Source organism: Gadus chalcogrammus, chromosome 15 (assembly GCF_026213295.1).
Source record: "Gadus chalcogrammus isolate NIFS_2021 chromosome 15, NIFS_Gcha_1.0, whole genome shotgun sequence".
Taxonomy (NCBI): domain Eukaryota; kingdom Metazoa; phylum Chordata; class Actinopteri; order Gadiformes; family Gadidae; genus Gadus; species Gadus chalcogrammus.
This window is the reverse complement of record NC_079426.1, coordinates 28,101,451-28,118,042: the sequence shown is the minus strand read 5'-3', so window position 1 is coordinate 28,118,042 and position 16,592 is coordinate 28,101,451. Positions and strand designations below refer to the sequence as shown.

Below are 16,592 nucleotides of genomic sequence, written 5' to 3'. Positions count from 1 at the left end.
CAGTCTCTGTTAAGTGTTCTTGGTCTAATAATAAGTTCACAGATGCTAAATTCTAGATAATTATACTTATAACCAGTCTCTGTCTAGTATCCTTGGTCTAATATTAAGTTCACAAATGCTAAATTCTAGATAATTATACTTATAACCAGTCTCTGTCTAGTATCCTTGGTCTAATATTAAGTTCACAAATGCTAAATTCTAGATAATTATACTTATAACCAGTCTCTGTCTAGTATCCTTGGTCTAATATTAAGTTCACAAATGCTAAATTCTAGATAATTATACTTATAACCAGTCTCTGTCTAGTATCCTTGGTCTAATATTAAGTTCACAAATGCTAAATTCTAGATAATTATACTTATAACCAGTCTGTCTAGTATCCTTGGTCTAATATTAAGTTCACAAATGCTAAATTCTAGATAATTATACTTATAACCAGTCTCTGTCTAGTATCCTTGGTCTAATATTAAGTTCACAAATGCTAAATTCTAGATAATTATACTTATAACCAGTCTGATTAGTATCCTTGGTCTAAGAATAAGTTCACAGATGCTCAATTCTAGATAATTATACTTATAACCAGTCTCTGATTAGTATCCTTGGTCTAATAATAAGTTCACAGATTCTAAATTCTAGATAATTATACTTATAACCAGTCTCTGATTAGTATCCTTGGTCTAATATTAAGTTCACATATGCTAAATTCTAGATAAAAATACTTGAAATCAGTCTTACATTGTCAACACAATTAGTATAGTAGTTACTGGAAACAAGTTTCCTGATCTTAAAATAAAGGCAGTTATCCAGGAAGAGAGCATGTGCCAAAAAGCAGACCAATAAATTAATTCAAGTAACATCATAGGGGAAAACCAGTGTGTACCAACTAAAATGTAAATGTTGTGCTGTGTAATAAGGCACCACAAACCAGGATTAACAGTACATAGGTTATTGCTTTAATTTCTCGCCAATGTGAATTGCATTGAAATAAAAGTCAGTCAATGTGTAAAAGATTTTCAATGAGTCACTTAGCTTCCACAGGGAAGTTCAACTGGACCCAACAAATATGCCAAATATACAAATGAAACAAATGTACAAATATCAAATAAGCCAGCAACATTTTGGCTCATAGAATGGTATACAATATGGTACAGTGCTTTGGTATAACTCACTGAAGACAATGGTATTTGAAAAATATCTTAGCCTAATACTTGATATAATTTAGATTAATTGGTATAATTTAGATGAATTGTAGTGGACTTCTCTAAATAATATTGCATAAAGATATAATTTTTTTTCACAGGTCCCATGACATGCCAACCGGTGTGGTGTGATTAGCCGTTACAAGCCGTTTTGGAAATCTGTCCCTTATGACATCACAGGTGGGTGTGTCCACCTAGAAGGATAGATGTCCAACGTTTGCTACAGTCCACTAGGTAGGCTGGTAGACTGATCTATCCAGCACACATCTGGTGGACACGCCCACCCGTGTGATGTCATAAGGTGCTGATTTCCAAAACGGCTTGTAACTATGGCAAGCCAACCCCGACAGAAATCGACCTCATGCCGTCACGTATCACCTTCATTACGCCGTAAAAAAAACGTAAAAAAGAACAGTGTTTTTTACGCAGTCATGCGCAAAAGATGCGCTGTAATTTACGCAATGAAGTCCTTCAAGAGCATGCGTAAAAAACGCAGTTTAGAGCATCAAACCGCCCTCTAAACGGCTCTCTCAGCCAATGCATTTGGTCTGCTAGTCTTGATCAGCGATTGGGCGCAAACACTACAAATGCATTGGCTGAGAGAAAAGAAGGGCGGAGATTATTAGCATACTAGAGACGCCGTATTTTACGCGCGCTCTTAAGGGACTTCATTGCGGCGTAAAAAGCGGCACATTTTTTGCGCATGACGGCGTAAAAAACAGTTTTTCTACATTTTACAGCGTTTTTACGGCGTAATGAAGGTGATACGTGACTGAATTAGGTCGTTTTCTGTCGGGGTTGGCTTTCCATCTGTAACGGCTAATCCCACCACACCTGATGGCATGTCATGGGACCTTTAAATACTTTCCTGTGAATAAATTCAGCACACGCATAATAAATGCTAGCAATGTGCAATCAAGAGCAGGATATTGCATAAAAAGAAACTGCAAACAAACGTTAACCCCCCCCGTGAAATTATTTTAACCTGTCCAAACTGAAGGTTACAAAGGGAACAAATATTTTTGCAGAAGCAACATTTTTATGAACAACCAATGTTTTTCTGTATTTGGATATTACAGGAGAAATTTAAGCATGGCTTGATCTAATTCTTAACAAACGACTTCCATTCATTCATAGCCTTCTTGTACGCCGTTGTGGCATCCCGATCATGAATTGCATCATGAAGCACCTCAGTCTGAATTACAGACAGAAGTGTGGAAACAAACTTCGGATAGGTCAAGTGAAGGGTGTAGTAGTAGGCCATCAATGAAAGCATACCATTGAAGACATCTTCCAGGGTACTCACAGGGGAGTTGCCAATTGAGAGAATGCAGGTACTGCCGTCGTATAGAAGGACTGGGGAGGACAGTTGGCGTTTCTCAAGGTACTTGTTGGGATCCTCATTTTCCTACAGATTGACCAAATGTGAAAAAAGTCAGGATGTGGAGCATAATAGAGTAAAAACAATGTGGACACTACACAACCTAGTTCTCACCTCAAGGACATGAATTAATGCTTCACTGGCTCCTCCGAGACGTTTTGGTGGTGGTGTTGGTGATGGGAAGAGGGATGGTAATGCCTTCAGAAGGGCAATGGTGAAATCCGCTGGGTGGAAGCAATGTCAGAACAAGAGAAAACTCATTATGCATTGAACCTTACAATAATACTCTACTTCATAGAACTTTAACATTCGACATAGCAAATTTATCACATAAAAGTTACTTCAGTAAACAGCATACATGAACGGCAAAATGTCGTTTGCCTCCTCTTTCCATTCACTTTATATGGGAACAGATGAATCTGTAGAGACCGGGCATGACCCCTTGGTCCAACTGTTACCACATAAAGAGAACAGCATGGAATAGACCGGTTTCCAGTCCATATGTCAGATACACTATGCACATATTCTGCACATGATTTGATAGATTACAATGCAGATTATAATACAGAACATACCTCCAGCCATATCCACAGGAATGGGGGGTTTTAGGACCTTCTTCCACAGACCATATAATTGGACATTGGTACAGAAGGTCTGCCATCTTTTCTTGGTATCGTCAATGTATTTACTGTTGGCGCCACCAAGGATACGCCCAAGCTCGTCAACTGCCTACAAGACAAAATTCAGCATACAGCAAATATACAAACTTGGTGTCTGTGCTGTGATCAATGGAAAACAGCTAAAGGACAATTCCAGCGCAAAATTAACCTAGGGTTTGTTGGTATATCATTACGAGTTTGAACAATTGCAGGGATTTGTTTTACGGCATCTGGATGCAACTAAAATGCCGCTAATTACCTCCTAATTCTAGCTGTGGGGACACTGGGTAAAAACAAACTAAATCGCTATTTCTTGTTAATGGTATAGAAATAGCGATTTCTTTTTACTTTACCCGCTGCCCCCACAGAGGTAATTAGCGGCATACGCTGAAGGCAAATTACATTCAGATGCCGTCAAAACAAATCCCTGCAATCGTTCAAACTCATATTGATGTACTAACACACCCTAGGTTGGTTCATTTTGCGCCAGAATTGTCAGACATGAATACGGCAGAAGTGTCTGCTTCAAATGTTAGAAGGTGCAAAATTACTTACATGTCGGGGATCTCTAAAACATGGATATGCATCCATAATCTTGGCTGCCTTGTCTTCTTCCTTTGTTGCATCAGAATCAATAAAGGCCCGCCTGGCCTCGAACTCCAAGTCCAAAATCTGAGCAACATCACTTCCATTTGGCTTAGACTTAGGTTTGCTGTACATGGTCTGCAATGTCTGATAGTGCCTTGCTTGTGTTTTGCGGCTGTCCTGGTCTTAACATACAACACCAAAGAAAAGGTCAAATACAAGGACATTTATTCATGCCCCTAGAAAGTGGGTTCATGATAACGGGTCTTTACAAACAAAATCGTATTGTGGTGGAATATTTTAGCACTCATTTACTTCTCCATTGGCATACCTTGGCTTAGCTCAGCGTCGTTATCATCGCTGTCCTGCAGAATTACTGTTGAAGCAACCGACAAATTGGTTGAAGCATCACTGTCATCTTCAAGACTTGACTCAAGGAGAGACCTCTTCTTAGGTACCCCCCGTTGTGGCATTCGTCCTTGCCTTTTTCTTGGGGACTTGATGTTTTGGATACGCTTATACATTTTAGAGTACACAGTCAGCTGTAGGAAAGAAATGTTTGAGTCATTACTCCACAGCCTAACCCACTACATTATTTGAAATAGAAAAGGCACTTACATAAGGCGTGTTTGATGAGTCTTGCAGCATAGGGTAATAATCAACAATCTTCTCAGCCACTGCCTGAATTTCCCTTTTTGAAGGGTACATCTGTTCATGACACGAACTACTGGCACGGAGGATAGCCACCATGCTGGTTACAGTGTTCCTTATCAGTCTGCAAAATAGGTCTTTAGACATCTTGCACTGTGACCCTTTCCCACTGCAGTTCAAAATACTGGCTCCGAACCAAGTCAAGTTCTGAATCGGTGTATACCACATACTCAGGAGGGTCCGGCATTTTTACGGTTTTCTGGTGATGGCTTTTGGGGGTGGAGGTCCGTGGCGGGCTTGGCCACATGGCACTTGTGGATGACTGGCTTGGCAGGCTTGGTAACATGGCATGTGTGGATGGCTGGCTTGGCAACATGGATGGCTGATCAATGGCTTCTCTCACTGCATTCTCACTCTGTTCCTGCAATTAAATCAAATTTGCTATTAAGGGTTACAGTGTGGTGTCAGAAAAACCCTTTGCCAGAAAAAAAAATCTACACTTTGCCAGTAAAAACTGTTTATCCTAGTTTTGCCAATTATCCTACAGACCTTGAACAGCCAGGTTCTCTCTAGCCACATATGTGGACATTTACCTTTGGATGAATGTGATCCCACAACTTCTTTCTTCGCAGAAAGTTCTGTGGTCCAGGAAGAAGATCCAAAAGATCCTCCCGAGAGAGGGTTTTTAAAACCCCTTCATCAACATCAGCAGCTTTAGAAATACAGGAAGAGGAAACATAATCAGCTTCACTATCAAACCATGATTTCCTTTTTTTCAATGCACCCTCATTTTAACAGCAACTGTCAACAATTCCTATTACTCATTCAATGCCATAATGATGATCCATTAGGTTGACCTGGATGATGGTTACTAACTAATTTGACTCCGGACAGCAAAATGTGACCTTCACCAACAGGGCTATGGATGAATTTACACCAAACTCTCCCTTTAACATTAACATTATTTTGGGATCCACTCCCTATTAGAGCACCATGTCTACTTTCCATGAAAACCATTGTATTTGATACAATAAAAATACATTGCAAACTGCTCTCTATGGCATAGGCTAGGGTGGGACATGTTTCATTACAAGTTTATATCCCATCTAGATAACATAGGCTTTTTAAATAAATCCTTTAGGGCACTACCGTGGCCTACTAGATGCACTACAGACCCCTACCTAGAAGGAACAGGCAAGCAAACATGCTTTAGTATTTCAAATTTGACTGGCCCTACTCTACTGCATGCAAGAGTTCTCTGCAATTTGAGTTTTGAACCCCATTGCTGAGAAAGCTGTTGATTGTGACACACAGATAATATAATGAAACCTACAGAAAATATTGCTCAGAAGCTGATATGGGTACATTTTTGCTAGAACGCAAAATCTGTCAGCTTATTATTTTGATCTCCGGTACGTTACCGAGTGGTACTATTTTTTGACAGACAGCCAGGTGGACTAGCTACTTTTGATGCAAGTCGTAGATAACGGATGCAACTGATCATCCCCAGTACTACACAAAGTAGGCTAGCTAAGTTTGCTATCTCTGCAAATAAGATGCACGTTCCTCTACGATGCCAACAGAGACCGCACTCATGGACTCGTTTACTCTTATCTAGCCTACACAGTTAGATTAGCATGCACCCACTAATACTTTATATAAACCAAATACATTTTACCTTGTAACACAGACAGTGTTGTGACATCCAAGTCATCCATGCTCGACAGCTGCTCCGTAGTTCTCCAGCTCTGAATATCCCTGTCCCAAAAACAGAATCAAGTTCAGAAAAGCTCGTCTGGGTTAGTTACCTACAGTGGTGGACAAAGTACTCAGACCACGTACTTGAGTAAAAGTTGAGACATGTGCAAAATATTACTACAGTAAAAGTGGAAATACTCCCTTGAAACGTCGACTTCAGTAAAAGTATAAAAGTACCTGCTTCAAATTAACTTAAGTATCAAATAGTAAAAGTAATTTGGTGTAATATAGTTCCAATGTCCTGCTATGTCCTTTAAACACTGTCAAATCATTTAAGGTAAAAAAAAAAAAAACACTAACACTCATGTTTTCTACTTGTGATATTTGATACTAATATCATTTGAAACTAGAAAATGCAGATCCTGCAGATGATATAGTGAGGTTGAAAATATGTTTTAGAAAAGTCACATAGATGTAAAGAAATGTTCAAGTGTGTGTGTGTGTGTGTGTGTGTGTGTGTGTTTGTGTGTGTATGTGTGTGTGTGTGTGTGTGTGTGTGTGTGTGTGTGTGTGTGTGTGTGGACACAGCCACAGAAAAAGTATGTTTGGTACATGAGCTAAAATAAAACAACCCTCAAAAGTCAAAATCCATAATAGGAATCGGGGGGATTACTTTTCACAAGTAAGATTTAACATTACCGTACTATTGGTATAATTGGTATTGAATAATAAAACACGCCAAACCATGTGGCCTTTATCATAGCTACACGTATGACAAAAAAACGCATGAAAATCAGTGGTATTCAGTGAGGTATGATTAATTAAATGCGCTGACAGTTCATTGCTCCAGCCAAATGGATTACACTGAGTGGAGCGGATGACCACTCCAAGATGGCAGCCCCGCGTCTCGTCAGTGCCAGTAGGCGGTAGCATTCGATGCTCCGTCTATCATATATAGCTGTGTTCGAAATCGTTCCCTATACACTCGTTCCCTATTCAATGTTGCCAGATTGGGTGGGTTCCCGCCCAATTGGGCTACTTTAGATTTCATCTCGCGGGGAAAAAATGCATTAGGCGGGTATATACATTTTGGGCTGCTTTTGCCAATATCTGGCGGTTTTTTAATAATGTGAAAACAGCACACCAAACTGTTATTTTATGGTTTAAAAACGGTACAAATACAAAACTCAGTAGGCCTATACTTCAATATAGGCCTACTTCACGTCGTGATGTCACATCAACAAACCGTTGTGCGCCGACGCAGAAGTCTGAGGCAAAAGCCCGCTCTCTCTCAACTCTGTTAGCGAAATAAGCATCATGCCGAAGTGGGGGAAATATAAAAAACTTTATAGAAAGGAATGGGAGACCGACCCTGAATTAAAATCGTGGATCGCGCCTGCCCCAGCAGATGACAGCAAAGCTCGTTGCAGGTAGGCTATTGTAACGTTGAATTAAGAGCCCACCTCACCGGCAGTGTGTCTGCTTATAGGTCGGAATGAAGCGGCCACCGATTATTGACAGGATGGATACTTTATTCTACCGGACTCGTTCGCTTCTTCACTAGACACACACCCTACCGCTCACTCTCCTCGCTCGTCCACTCACTCGCTGACGTCACTCACACACACACCTTTCTCGCGCACACACATACGCTATTAGGACTAACGAAAAGGCAGGTGGTTGATGTTACCATTGATAGGATGTTACTGCTGTTAATTCTTGGGCCTGGCACTGGGATACAGGAAGTGCATTTTTCCACATTTTCTGTGACATGCACGGTCTGTGATAATAAAATAGAACTTGCCATTTGGGCTTAATTGTTTAATACCGTAGCGTTACCGCGTAATCAGAAGGACGAGTCGATATGGTAAAATCCCCAGGGATGTTTATTATTACTCCTCAACCGGACGGAGCATAAAACATTGCAGCCATTAGAAGTAACTCTTGGCGCATATAACACTAGAACCACAACATGCGTTTAATGTTTATTCAAAAATTATTTTTTTCCTGTGAAAAACGTCATTGGGCGGTTTTTTGCTGAAGTGGGCGGGTTTTGGAACGTGATTGGGCGGATTTAGCTCAACCAAATCTGGCAACACTGTCCCTATTCCCTATATATTGTACATTATATAGTGCACTATATAGGGAATAGGGAACGAGATTTCGAACACAGCTTGATGTCTATGGTTTTGAGTACATCATCCGGGTCCTTTCGGTACTTATTTTCGCCCGATTTGAATCGGAACGGCCTTCGCATTCAAACTTAGGCTACAAGTACGGATAGTATGGACATTGGAACAACTATGTAGAAGGCCCCTTGCCTCTAGCCATATAAACGGGGACAAACGCCGGATATATACCAATCATATTTCCAAATCGAATAATAATTTTAACGTATAACGTAACCGTTCAAGATTGACAGGGTGTTTCTAGGTTAAATATAATAGTTATTCAAGTACAGTAACGAATGGCTTGTTCTTCGTTACTGTCCACCACTGGTTAATGATTAACACATCAGCTATGTGGATGGCTAGCTAGACAGAATTTTTTTAAATTGTAGCTGGCTGTTACCAAATGAATGTGAATGTGGAAACATATCCTCAGTGAAACAACATAGTCCTAAAACAATTTTGCACGACAAAGCAGCATAATACTTACGTTAAAATTGCGTTCAGTTGAAATTGACTTGTCGTCGTCGATAACTTTTCCTTACTGCGTCAGTCCCGTTTTGGCGCCGAGTTTGTTCACCTCACTGACGTCATTCAGATGTGACGGACAGTCGGCGCAGAAGATTTAAAATATATATATATATTTTTTTTTTCCAGAGAATCTTGAGGATTGTTTGTGAATTCTACGTTGTCTTATATGTAATAATATACATGTTTTTTTACACAATTGCTTTGACGGTTAACCAATCGGGAGATCAGGAGGAAGGCCAAACAGGAAGCAGGGTAGCCCAGCAGTGAAACCCTAGAACCGCCAAAATCACAGATCAACCTCGTCAGAAGACATGTCGGTGTGGCGCTGCATGATCTGTATCATTTTTGTGGCTTTTAGATTGAAGAATCTTCTTAGCCACATCAATGTCACACATGGTCGTAATGCAGAATTTTGGGTTTTCTGTGGGATTGATGGCTGTGAGCAAGAGTTCAGAGTTTTTAACTCATTTTATCGTCACCTGAAACGAACGCATCCCCTGTATGTAACGTCTGGATGTCCACCATGTCAATGAAGAACGACACCCACATCCGCACCACCTTTATTAGAAAACTTCGGCGTATCGATATTTGGCAATTCTATGACTCCTTCCATGGACAGCTCCATGGAATCATCACCTGACCTTCTCGAACTTGGAACGCAGGACCCACCAGAGATGCCTGAGGCCCAATCAAGCAATGCAGTAAGTTTGCAGTTGAGCCTAGTTCTGCTATCTTGTCTATGTGCTGGGGGAATGTGACGTGTAGAAGTTGTTGAATTTCATTTAAAAACTCTATAGAGCTCGTAAGTCGCCATTGCTCATGGGACCTATAAGACCGAAAAAAATGAAGAGAATGGAGAGAAAGTAATTATTTTCTGATCCCAGTCTTTATATGCCCACGTTTACACATGTTGTTTGTGGATTTAAATGATAATTTTTCATGCAAAGAAAACTATAATTTAGCGGGTAGGAGTTTGATACGGTTAGTTTTTGTGTGGGGCGCTTTGTGGACTACAACTCCCGCTGCTCTCGACACGTATGATAGACGTCACCACCACTCGCAAACAGATCCCGCTAAATTATAGTTTTCTTTGCATGAAAAATTATCATTTAAATCCACAAACAACATATGTGTAATCCGGGGCATATAAAGACTGGGATCAGAAAATAATTACTTTCTCTCCATTGACTCCCATTCATTGTTTTCGGTCTCATAGGTCCCATGAGCAATGGCGACTTACGAGCTCTATAGGATCGAAGCTCTAAGCAGCTAATATAAGCTATCAGTTTACACTTTCAATAAATGATTTAAAATTGACTTGCTAAGTGGGATTTAAATTTAAAGTCCTATTTGGAACTACAAATGGCCAATAGCATAGCCTAAGTTGTATTTGTGCGATTTATCAGGGAGAAGCTACAGCTCCAACATCTGTCACCGGGCCTGACATTGCCAGATCTGCAGCAGCTTTTGCCATAAGTGTTCGTGAACAATGCCACCTGTCACAGGTAAGCATTTCCAGTGTTCCACTCTACAATAGTTTATTGGATATGCTAAACATAATGGCAATCCCTTGTAACAACTTAAACTTAAAACTTCACAGAGGACTGTCAACAACATCATCACAGGGGTACAGCAATATCAAGCCACTCTTCTGGAAACATTGAGGAATAAAATGAGAGAAGTATTTGAAGAACACACCGGGACATCTCAGCTTCAAGATGCAGCACTGGCTACATTTGATAATTTCATTGATCCCTTCTCCACTACTACAAATGGACTGTTTCAGAACATTTCAGTCCAGTGAGTCCAGAAGAAGTCGTTGTCTCTCAGACAATTTGTCGGGTCAAAAAGGGCAGTTCAAGAGTTATGGCCATACGAAAAAGAGGTTTTTACTATGTGCCACTAATTGAAAGCCTTAAGCAACTTCTTTCTGATTCGCGAATCTTTACCATGTTTAATACTGTACCACCAAGAAGCCGAGAGGGATACTTATATGACTTTGTTGATGGGGATATGTTCAGAAACCATCCATTGTATTCTAGGAAGCCCAACGCATTGCAATTAATTCTGTATACAGATGAGATCGAAATATGCAATCCCCTGGGTTCTTACACTAGAGCAAACAAATTGTTAATGGTTTATTACAGTTTAGGTAATATTGATCCCAAATTTAGGTCTAAATTAGCAGCAATACGACTCCTGGCTATTGCAAAAGCTGAATATGTGAAGAAGTGGGGTGTTGATGCGGTTTTACAAAGAATTCTGAAAGACATGGATTTACTCTATAATGGTGTTAAAATTGAAACAAAAAACGGTGATATGGACTTATATGGTGCTGTGATAGCTTTGTGTGGAGACACACTTGCCCAACATGAGCTTGCTGGGTTTAAAGAAGGGGTTGGTTTTGCGTATCGCAAGTGCAGGCACTGCGAATGTACTTTTGAAGATATGCAAACAAGTTTTGATGAGAATGAGTTTGTCCAAAGAACTCATGCAAAGCACATTAGGCAATGTTTTGAAATAGATAAAGCCAGCACAGATAATTTACAGGCCAACCTCAAAACCACTTATGGAATAAACAGAAGGAGCAGACTTATTGATTTTCCTGCATTTGATATAATCCAACAAACTCCTCAGGATATAATGCACGTAATCTTTGAAGGTGTCGCACCGATGGAAATTAAGCTTGTGTTAAAAAAACTTATTTTGTCAGGAGACATAGAATTAGATGCATTCAATTCGGCTCTTCAGAATTTTCCTTATTCACCTCTTGATGTACGTGATAAGCCTTGCCCTATCAGTGTGACCACTTTAACTTCTAATGACAACAAATTGAAGCAAACATGTGGGCAGATGTTAATACTTATAAAAATACTACCTTTTCTTTGGGGAGATGTGGACAATGAGTATGTTACATTTATTAATACATTGATTGAAATAGTACAGATAGTACTTGCTCCAGTAATTTCTTTACAAACAATATCACAGCTCAAAATTATGATCGAAAAACATTTGAATCAATTCAAACACCTTTTCCCTGAGAGTAATGTAATACCTAAGCAGCATTACATGTTGCATCTACCCAGTCAAATCAAATCCCTTGGTCCTTTGATAAGATGCATGTGCATGCGATTTGAAGCAAAGCACAGTTATTTTAAGCAGTGGGCTTCAAAATTGAATTTTAAAAATGTTTGTAAGTCACTAGCTAAACATAATCAGTTCCTTGAGTGTTGTCAGAATGAAATTGGCTGTGAGCATCCTATTTTTGCAAATGAGAGAGAATTAGGGCCTATTTCCGAGGTTGCAAATCTACAGTACATTCAAGCTAAATTTAGAGACTTTTTGGGCATGGAGATTTCAGAGAATGTTGTATCAGTTAAATGGCTCATCCTTAATGGAAATAAATACATAAGTGGGAAGTCTTTGATTATCACTCACGTGGATGATAATTTGCCTGTGTTTGGATTGGTGAAAGGCATTTTTATGGTAAATTCCTTTTTTAGTGCTTTTGAAACTATACCATATGAAACCTTAACCTTTGACAAAGATTTCTGTGCCTACAAAGTGACAATTCCCGCTCTTGCCCAAGCAACGGAACTAGTGCATGACCTCATTGATCATACCTCATATTTCTCTGTTTCTTTCAAAGGAAGTGTGTTTGTCCCAATAAAATATAATCTAAGTGACATAATTGCTGACCGAAATGGCCCTAGCACTTCATGAGGTCATTATATCTATCATTATGTAATAATTGTTACTTGGTACAGATTTTTTTTATTTTTGATTATTTTTCAAAAAACGTTTGAGGAGTGGAAATCCATCCCTTTCGGGTTGTTCTTACTTTTGAAGAAAAAATAATAATTTCATTACTTGCCAAGTGGCAACAAAATATGAGGTGTCATTTAACTCTGTTACCCTGTTAGCCTACTCATGTAGTCACATTTTGTTTCAATGGAGATTCCTTTGTTTGAACCTGTTGGGGATCAATCCCTTTGTTGTGTCTATTACTTTTGAATAAAAGTTGTATTTTTCTTAAAAAAAAATGCTGTCACTCTTATATCAAGCAAGTCTTTATCACTGGATCTAGAAACAAGTTGGGTGTGGCAGGGGGAAAATATGGGAAATGGATTTTATCTTCTTTTAAGAGTAATTTTACTAAATTTAAGATATTCTGACTAGTTGAGTCATGGAAGAAATATATTAGTTACTTTTTAAGATTATACAACCAATTCAGAACTGATAAATAGATAATAAATCTTAAAAGAAGATGAATAACTTGATACATGTTTTTAAATCTTGGCAAGTTCAGGGAAATTTGCAGTGTACATCTTGTATATGTATTTCTGTTTAACAACAATATGATTTTTATTAGCCATGTGTTTGTTATGGCTTTGTGACTTTTAACTTTGCTATGGAGAAATGCTGGGACCGTTGTTCTCTAGACATTAAATAGGGAATGTATTATTTCAGTCGAGTCATTCATCAGTGCATTTGGCTGAATATATTGTATTCATGAAATGTTTTATAAAAATCAAATGTTAGATTCAGAATGTTGTGGCAGACAATACACTTACACACGAAAAAGGTTTTATTTTGGATACTTACACGTGTTTCTATGTCATAATTGATTGTGTCAATAAATGCATGTTTTCAAACTCAAAAATAATCGTTTGAATAATCGTGATATCAATATTGACCAAAATAATCGTGATTATGATTTTTCCCATAATCGAGCAGCCCTAGTCTGAACCCCAAGGCGCGGCGTGTGGGAGAGAGTGGATCGGTTCGTCGAAACTGCCCCTAAGGAAGATGAAGTTGATCTCCTTTTCAACGATCAAGACTACTGCTCTGTCCCTGAACCGGCTGCCATGGATATGTCCGCATCCGCAGCTGAAAGCGTCTCAAATGAAGTACAGGAGCTCAGAAAGGAGCTACAGGAGTTACGTCTCCAGCGAGAGTTTGGACTGCAGCGGTCTGCTGGCCCAGACGCAGACATCCGAATTTACATTTACATTTAGGGCATTTAGCAGACGCTTTTATCCAAAGCAACTTACAATAGGCTAAGTACATTTGTCATAAGAAGTGCATCAATATATCGCTGTCGGTACAGAAAGGATGTTCATAGAACCTGGCATTTACACAAGGGAAGTCACTTTTTCACAGTCACATTTTTTGTATTAGCCTGTCATTAGCCTAGTCCCTACGTGACGGGGATATGTGTCAGGCAGGGACATTGTTGGTAAGAAAATAGGTTACGTTACAGATTAATAGTATTATTATTTCTTAATAGGTCTATGTGTGTTACGGCTCAAGACGGGGTGAACCCAAACGCATGGCACAAATGACGACAGGACGAGGTCGGTAGCAATTAAACAGTTTATTGCTACACAGAGCAGAGGAGAATGTTCGTGGCGATCCGGAGTTGGTGGGTCGGGTAGATTGCTGGACAGATAGTCACCCTCGACGGTTCGGAGGAACTGGTTTTCCGGCAGGAGAAGGGAGTCGAGTGGTGGACGTGACAACGATGACTGAGGAGGGAAACAACAGGATCAGGAATGGCGACTTGAACGAGAATAACTAGAAAGGGCTAGAGAGGTCGGAGGATAACTTAACCAGTTAAGTATAGCTGACGATCTGGCGTTGAATGACTGGGGAAGATATACAGGTGGGCGTGATTGGTGATGATGGTCAGGTGCGGGTGATCACCGTGGCTGGGTTGGGGAGTTCAGCAGGCCACACCCCCGTACATGAAACAGAACATGACAGAGACAGACAAGACCAACAGAGAAAACTAGTGGCAGATAGGATTTGGTGGGAGAGACCGTGACAGTACCCCCCCCTCTACGAACGCCACCTGGCGGACGTCTGGCAGTAGGATGCGCTTTATGGAAATCCAAAATCAATGTATCATCCATGATCATATTCCGTGACACCCATTGCCGGTGTTCTGGTCCGTAACCCTCCCAGTCCACCAGGTACTGGAAACCACGCCCCCTAGGACGTACGTCCAGCAACTGCCGGACCGTCCACACCGGGTGATTGTCAATGATGCGCGGTGAAGGTGGCTCAGGCGTAGCGACCGCCAGAGGACTGGAGGAGACAGGCTTGATCAATAACACATGAAACGTGGGGTGAACCCGAAGAGAGGGAGGGAGCCGGAGACGTACAGCACAAGGGTTTATGATGGCCTCGATTTCAAAAGGTCCAATGAACCGGGGCGCGAGTTTCCGAGAGGCTACCTTCAACTGGAGATCTGGAGAGAGTTGAGAGCCAGACCTTCTGGCCGGGGACGTAATGAGGTTCCGGTGTCCGGTGGCGATTGGCCTGTCGCTGGGAGCGGGTGGAAGCCCGAAGCAGCGCAGCCCGAGCCTTGTTCCATGTTCGTTGGCAGCGTAGGATGTGGGACCGAACAGAAACAGCGGGGGCTGGTAGCCCAGGGAGCAGAGAAAGGGAGACATTCCGGTAGTGTCATTTCTGTGTGTGTTGTGTGCGTACTCAACCCAAGGAAGATGAAGGCTCCATGAAGCGGGATTGGCGGCTGTGACGCAGCGTAGCATGCCCTCCAGTTCCTGGTTTGCCCGCTCCGCCTGGCCGTTGGTCTGAGGGTGATATCCAGAGGAGAGACTGGCTGTGGTTCCCAGGGCCAAACAGAAGGCTCGCCACACCTGGGAGATAAATTGGGGGCCCCGGTCCGACACGATGTCCGCAGGGATGCCGTGTATTCGGAAAACCTGAGAAATCATCAGCTCTGCAGTCTCTCTCGCAGAGGGAAGTCCGGGTAGTGCGATTAAGTGGGCTGCCTTCGAAAAACGATCAATTATGGTGATACCTCTGGATGGAGGGAGACCGGTAACGAAATCCAGGGCGATGTTGGACCACGGACGACTGGGGATGAAGAGCGGGCGAAGCAGTCCCGACCGGGGTTTGTTGGTTGTTTTGTTGCGCGCACAGGTGGTACATGCGGCGATGAAAGACTGGGTGTCTCGGTCCATGGTAGGCCACCAGAACCGGTGTTGCAGGAAAGCCAGGGTCCGGTTGATCCCGGGATGACAAGCCAGCCTCGACGAGTGACCCCACTGTAACACGTCTGAATGGACTGCATCCGGAACGAACAACCGACCGGGAGGGCCCGTGCCCGGATCGGCCTGATGAGCCTGGGCCTGGGTAACCAAGGACTCAATCTTCCAGACCACTGAGCCCACCACACAAGTGGGTGGTAGAATGGAGTCCAAACCAGAGCACTCCTCGTCCACGGAGTGCAAACGGGACAATGCGAACGGCTTGGTGTTGCGGGAACCTGGGCGACAGGAAAGGGAGAATTTAAAGCGACCAAAAAATAGCGCCCACCTTGCCTGGCGGGAGTTGAGACGTTTTGCAGATTGAATATAACTTAGATTCTTGTGGTCCGTCCACACGACGAACGGCAGTTCCGCCCCCTCCAGCCAGTGACGCCACTCCTCGAGCGCGGGCTTGACGGCGAGGAGCTCCCGATTTCCCACGTCGTAGTTCCGCTCTGGGGGAGATAGCCCTCGAGAGAGGAAAGCACAAGGGTGAAGCTTACCGTCCGAGGCTGAGCGTTGGGACAGTACAGCTCCAACCCCAGTGTCCGATGCGTCGACCTTCACCACGAATTGCAGCTTGCCATCGGGCTGCGTGAGAACCGGAGCGGAGACGAAGCGTTGCTTCAACACCTCGAAGGCCGCCACGGCCTCCGAGGTCC

At 41.9% G+C, this 16,592-nt stretch overlaps 2 protein-coding genes across 4 annotated transcripts; one reads left to right on the top strand and one right to left on the bottom strand.

Annotated features, from left to right (window-relative positions):
• Window positions 1–856: 856 nt before the first annotated feature.
• On the bottom strand, window positions 857–11,030 carry LOC130404742 (uncharacterized). 2 transcript variants are annotated; one of them, XM_056609629.1, is made up of 9 exons: window positions 8,832–11,030; window positions 6,154–6,233; window positions 5,069–5,187; window positions 4,443–4,896; window positions 4,156–4,366; window positions 3,795–4,009; window positions 3,156–3,309; window positions 2,695–2,804; window positions 857–2,607 (listed from the first exon to the last, which is right to left on the bottom strand). In XM_056609629.1, the coding sequence occupies exons 4-9, from the start codon at window positions 4,701–4,703 to the stop codon at window positions 2,302–2,304; spliced, it is 1,257 nt and encodes a 418-aa protein (XP_056465604.1). In that variant the 5' UTR covers window positions 4,704–4,896; window positions 5,069–5,187; window positions 6,154–6,233; window positions 8,832–11,030; the 3' UTR covers window positions 857–2,301. The 2 variants fall into 2 exon arrangements, with proteins under 2 accessions (XP_056465604.1, XP_056465603.1); XM_056609628.1 differs by lacking the exon at window positions 8,832–11,030 and having other exon boundaries at window positions 6,154–6,620.
• On the top strand, window positions 7,184–12,985 carry LOC130404741 (uncharacterized). 2 transcript variants are annotated; one of them, XM_056609626.1, is made up of 2 exons: window positions 7,184–9,573; window positions 10,279–12,985. In XM_056609626.1, exon 2 carries the CDS (start codon window positions 10,739–10,741, stop codon window positions 12,593–12,595), a length of 1,857 nt encoding a protein of 618 aa, XP_056465601.1. In that variant the 5' UTR covers window positions 7,184–9,573; window positions 10,279–10,738; the 3' UTR covers window positions 12,596–12,985. The 2 variants fall into 2 exon arrangements, with proteins under 2 accessions (XP_056465601.1, XP_056465602.1); XM_056609627.1 differs by having other exon boundaries at window positions 7,184–10,377; window positions 10,473–12,985.
• The last annotated feature ends 3,607 nt before the right edge of the window (window positions 12,986–16,592 follow it).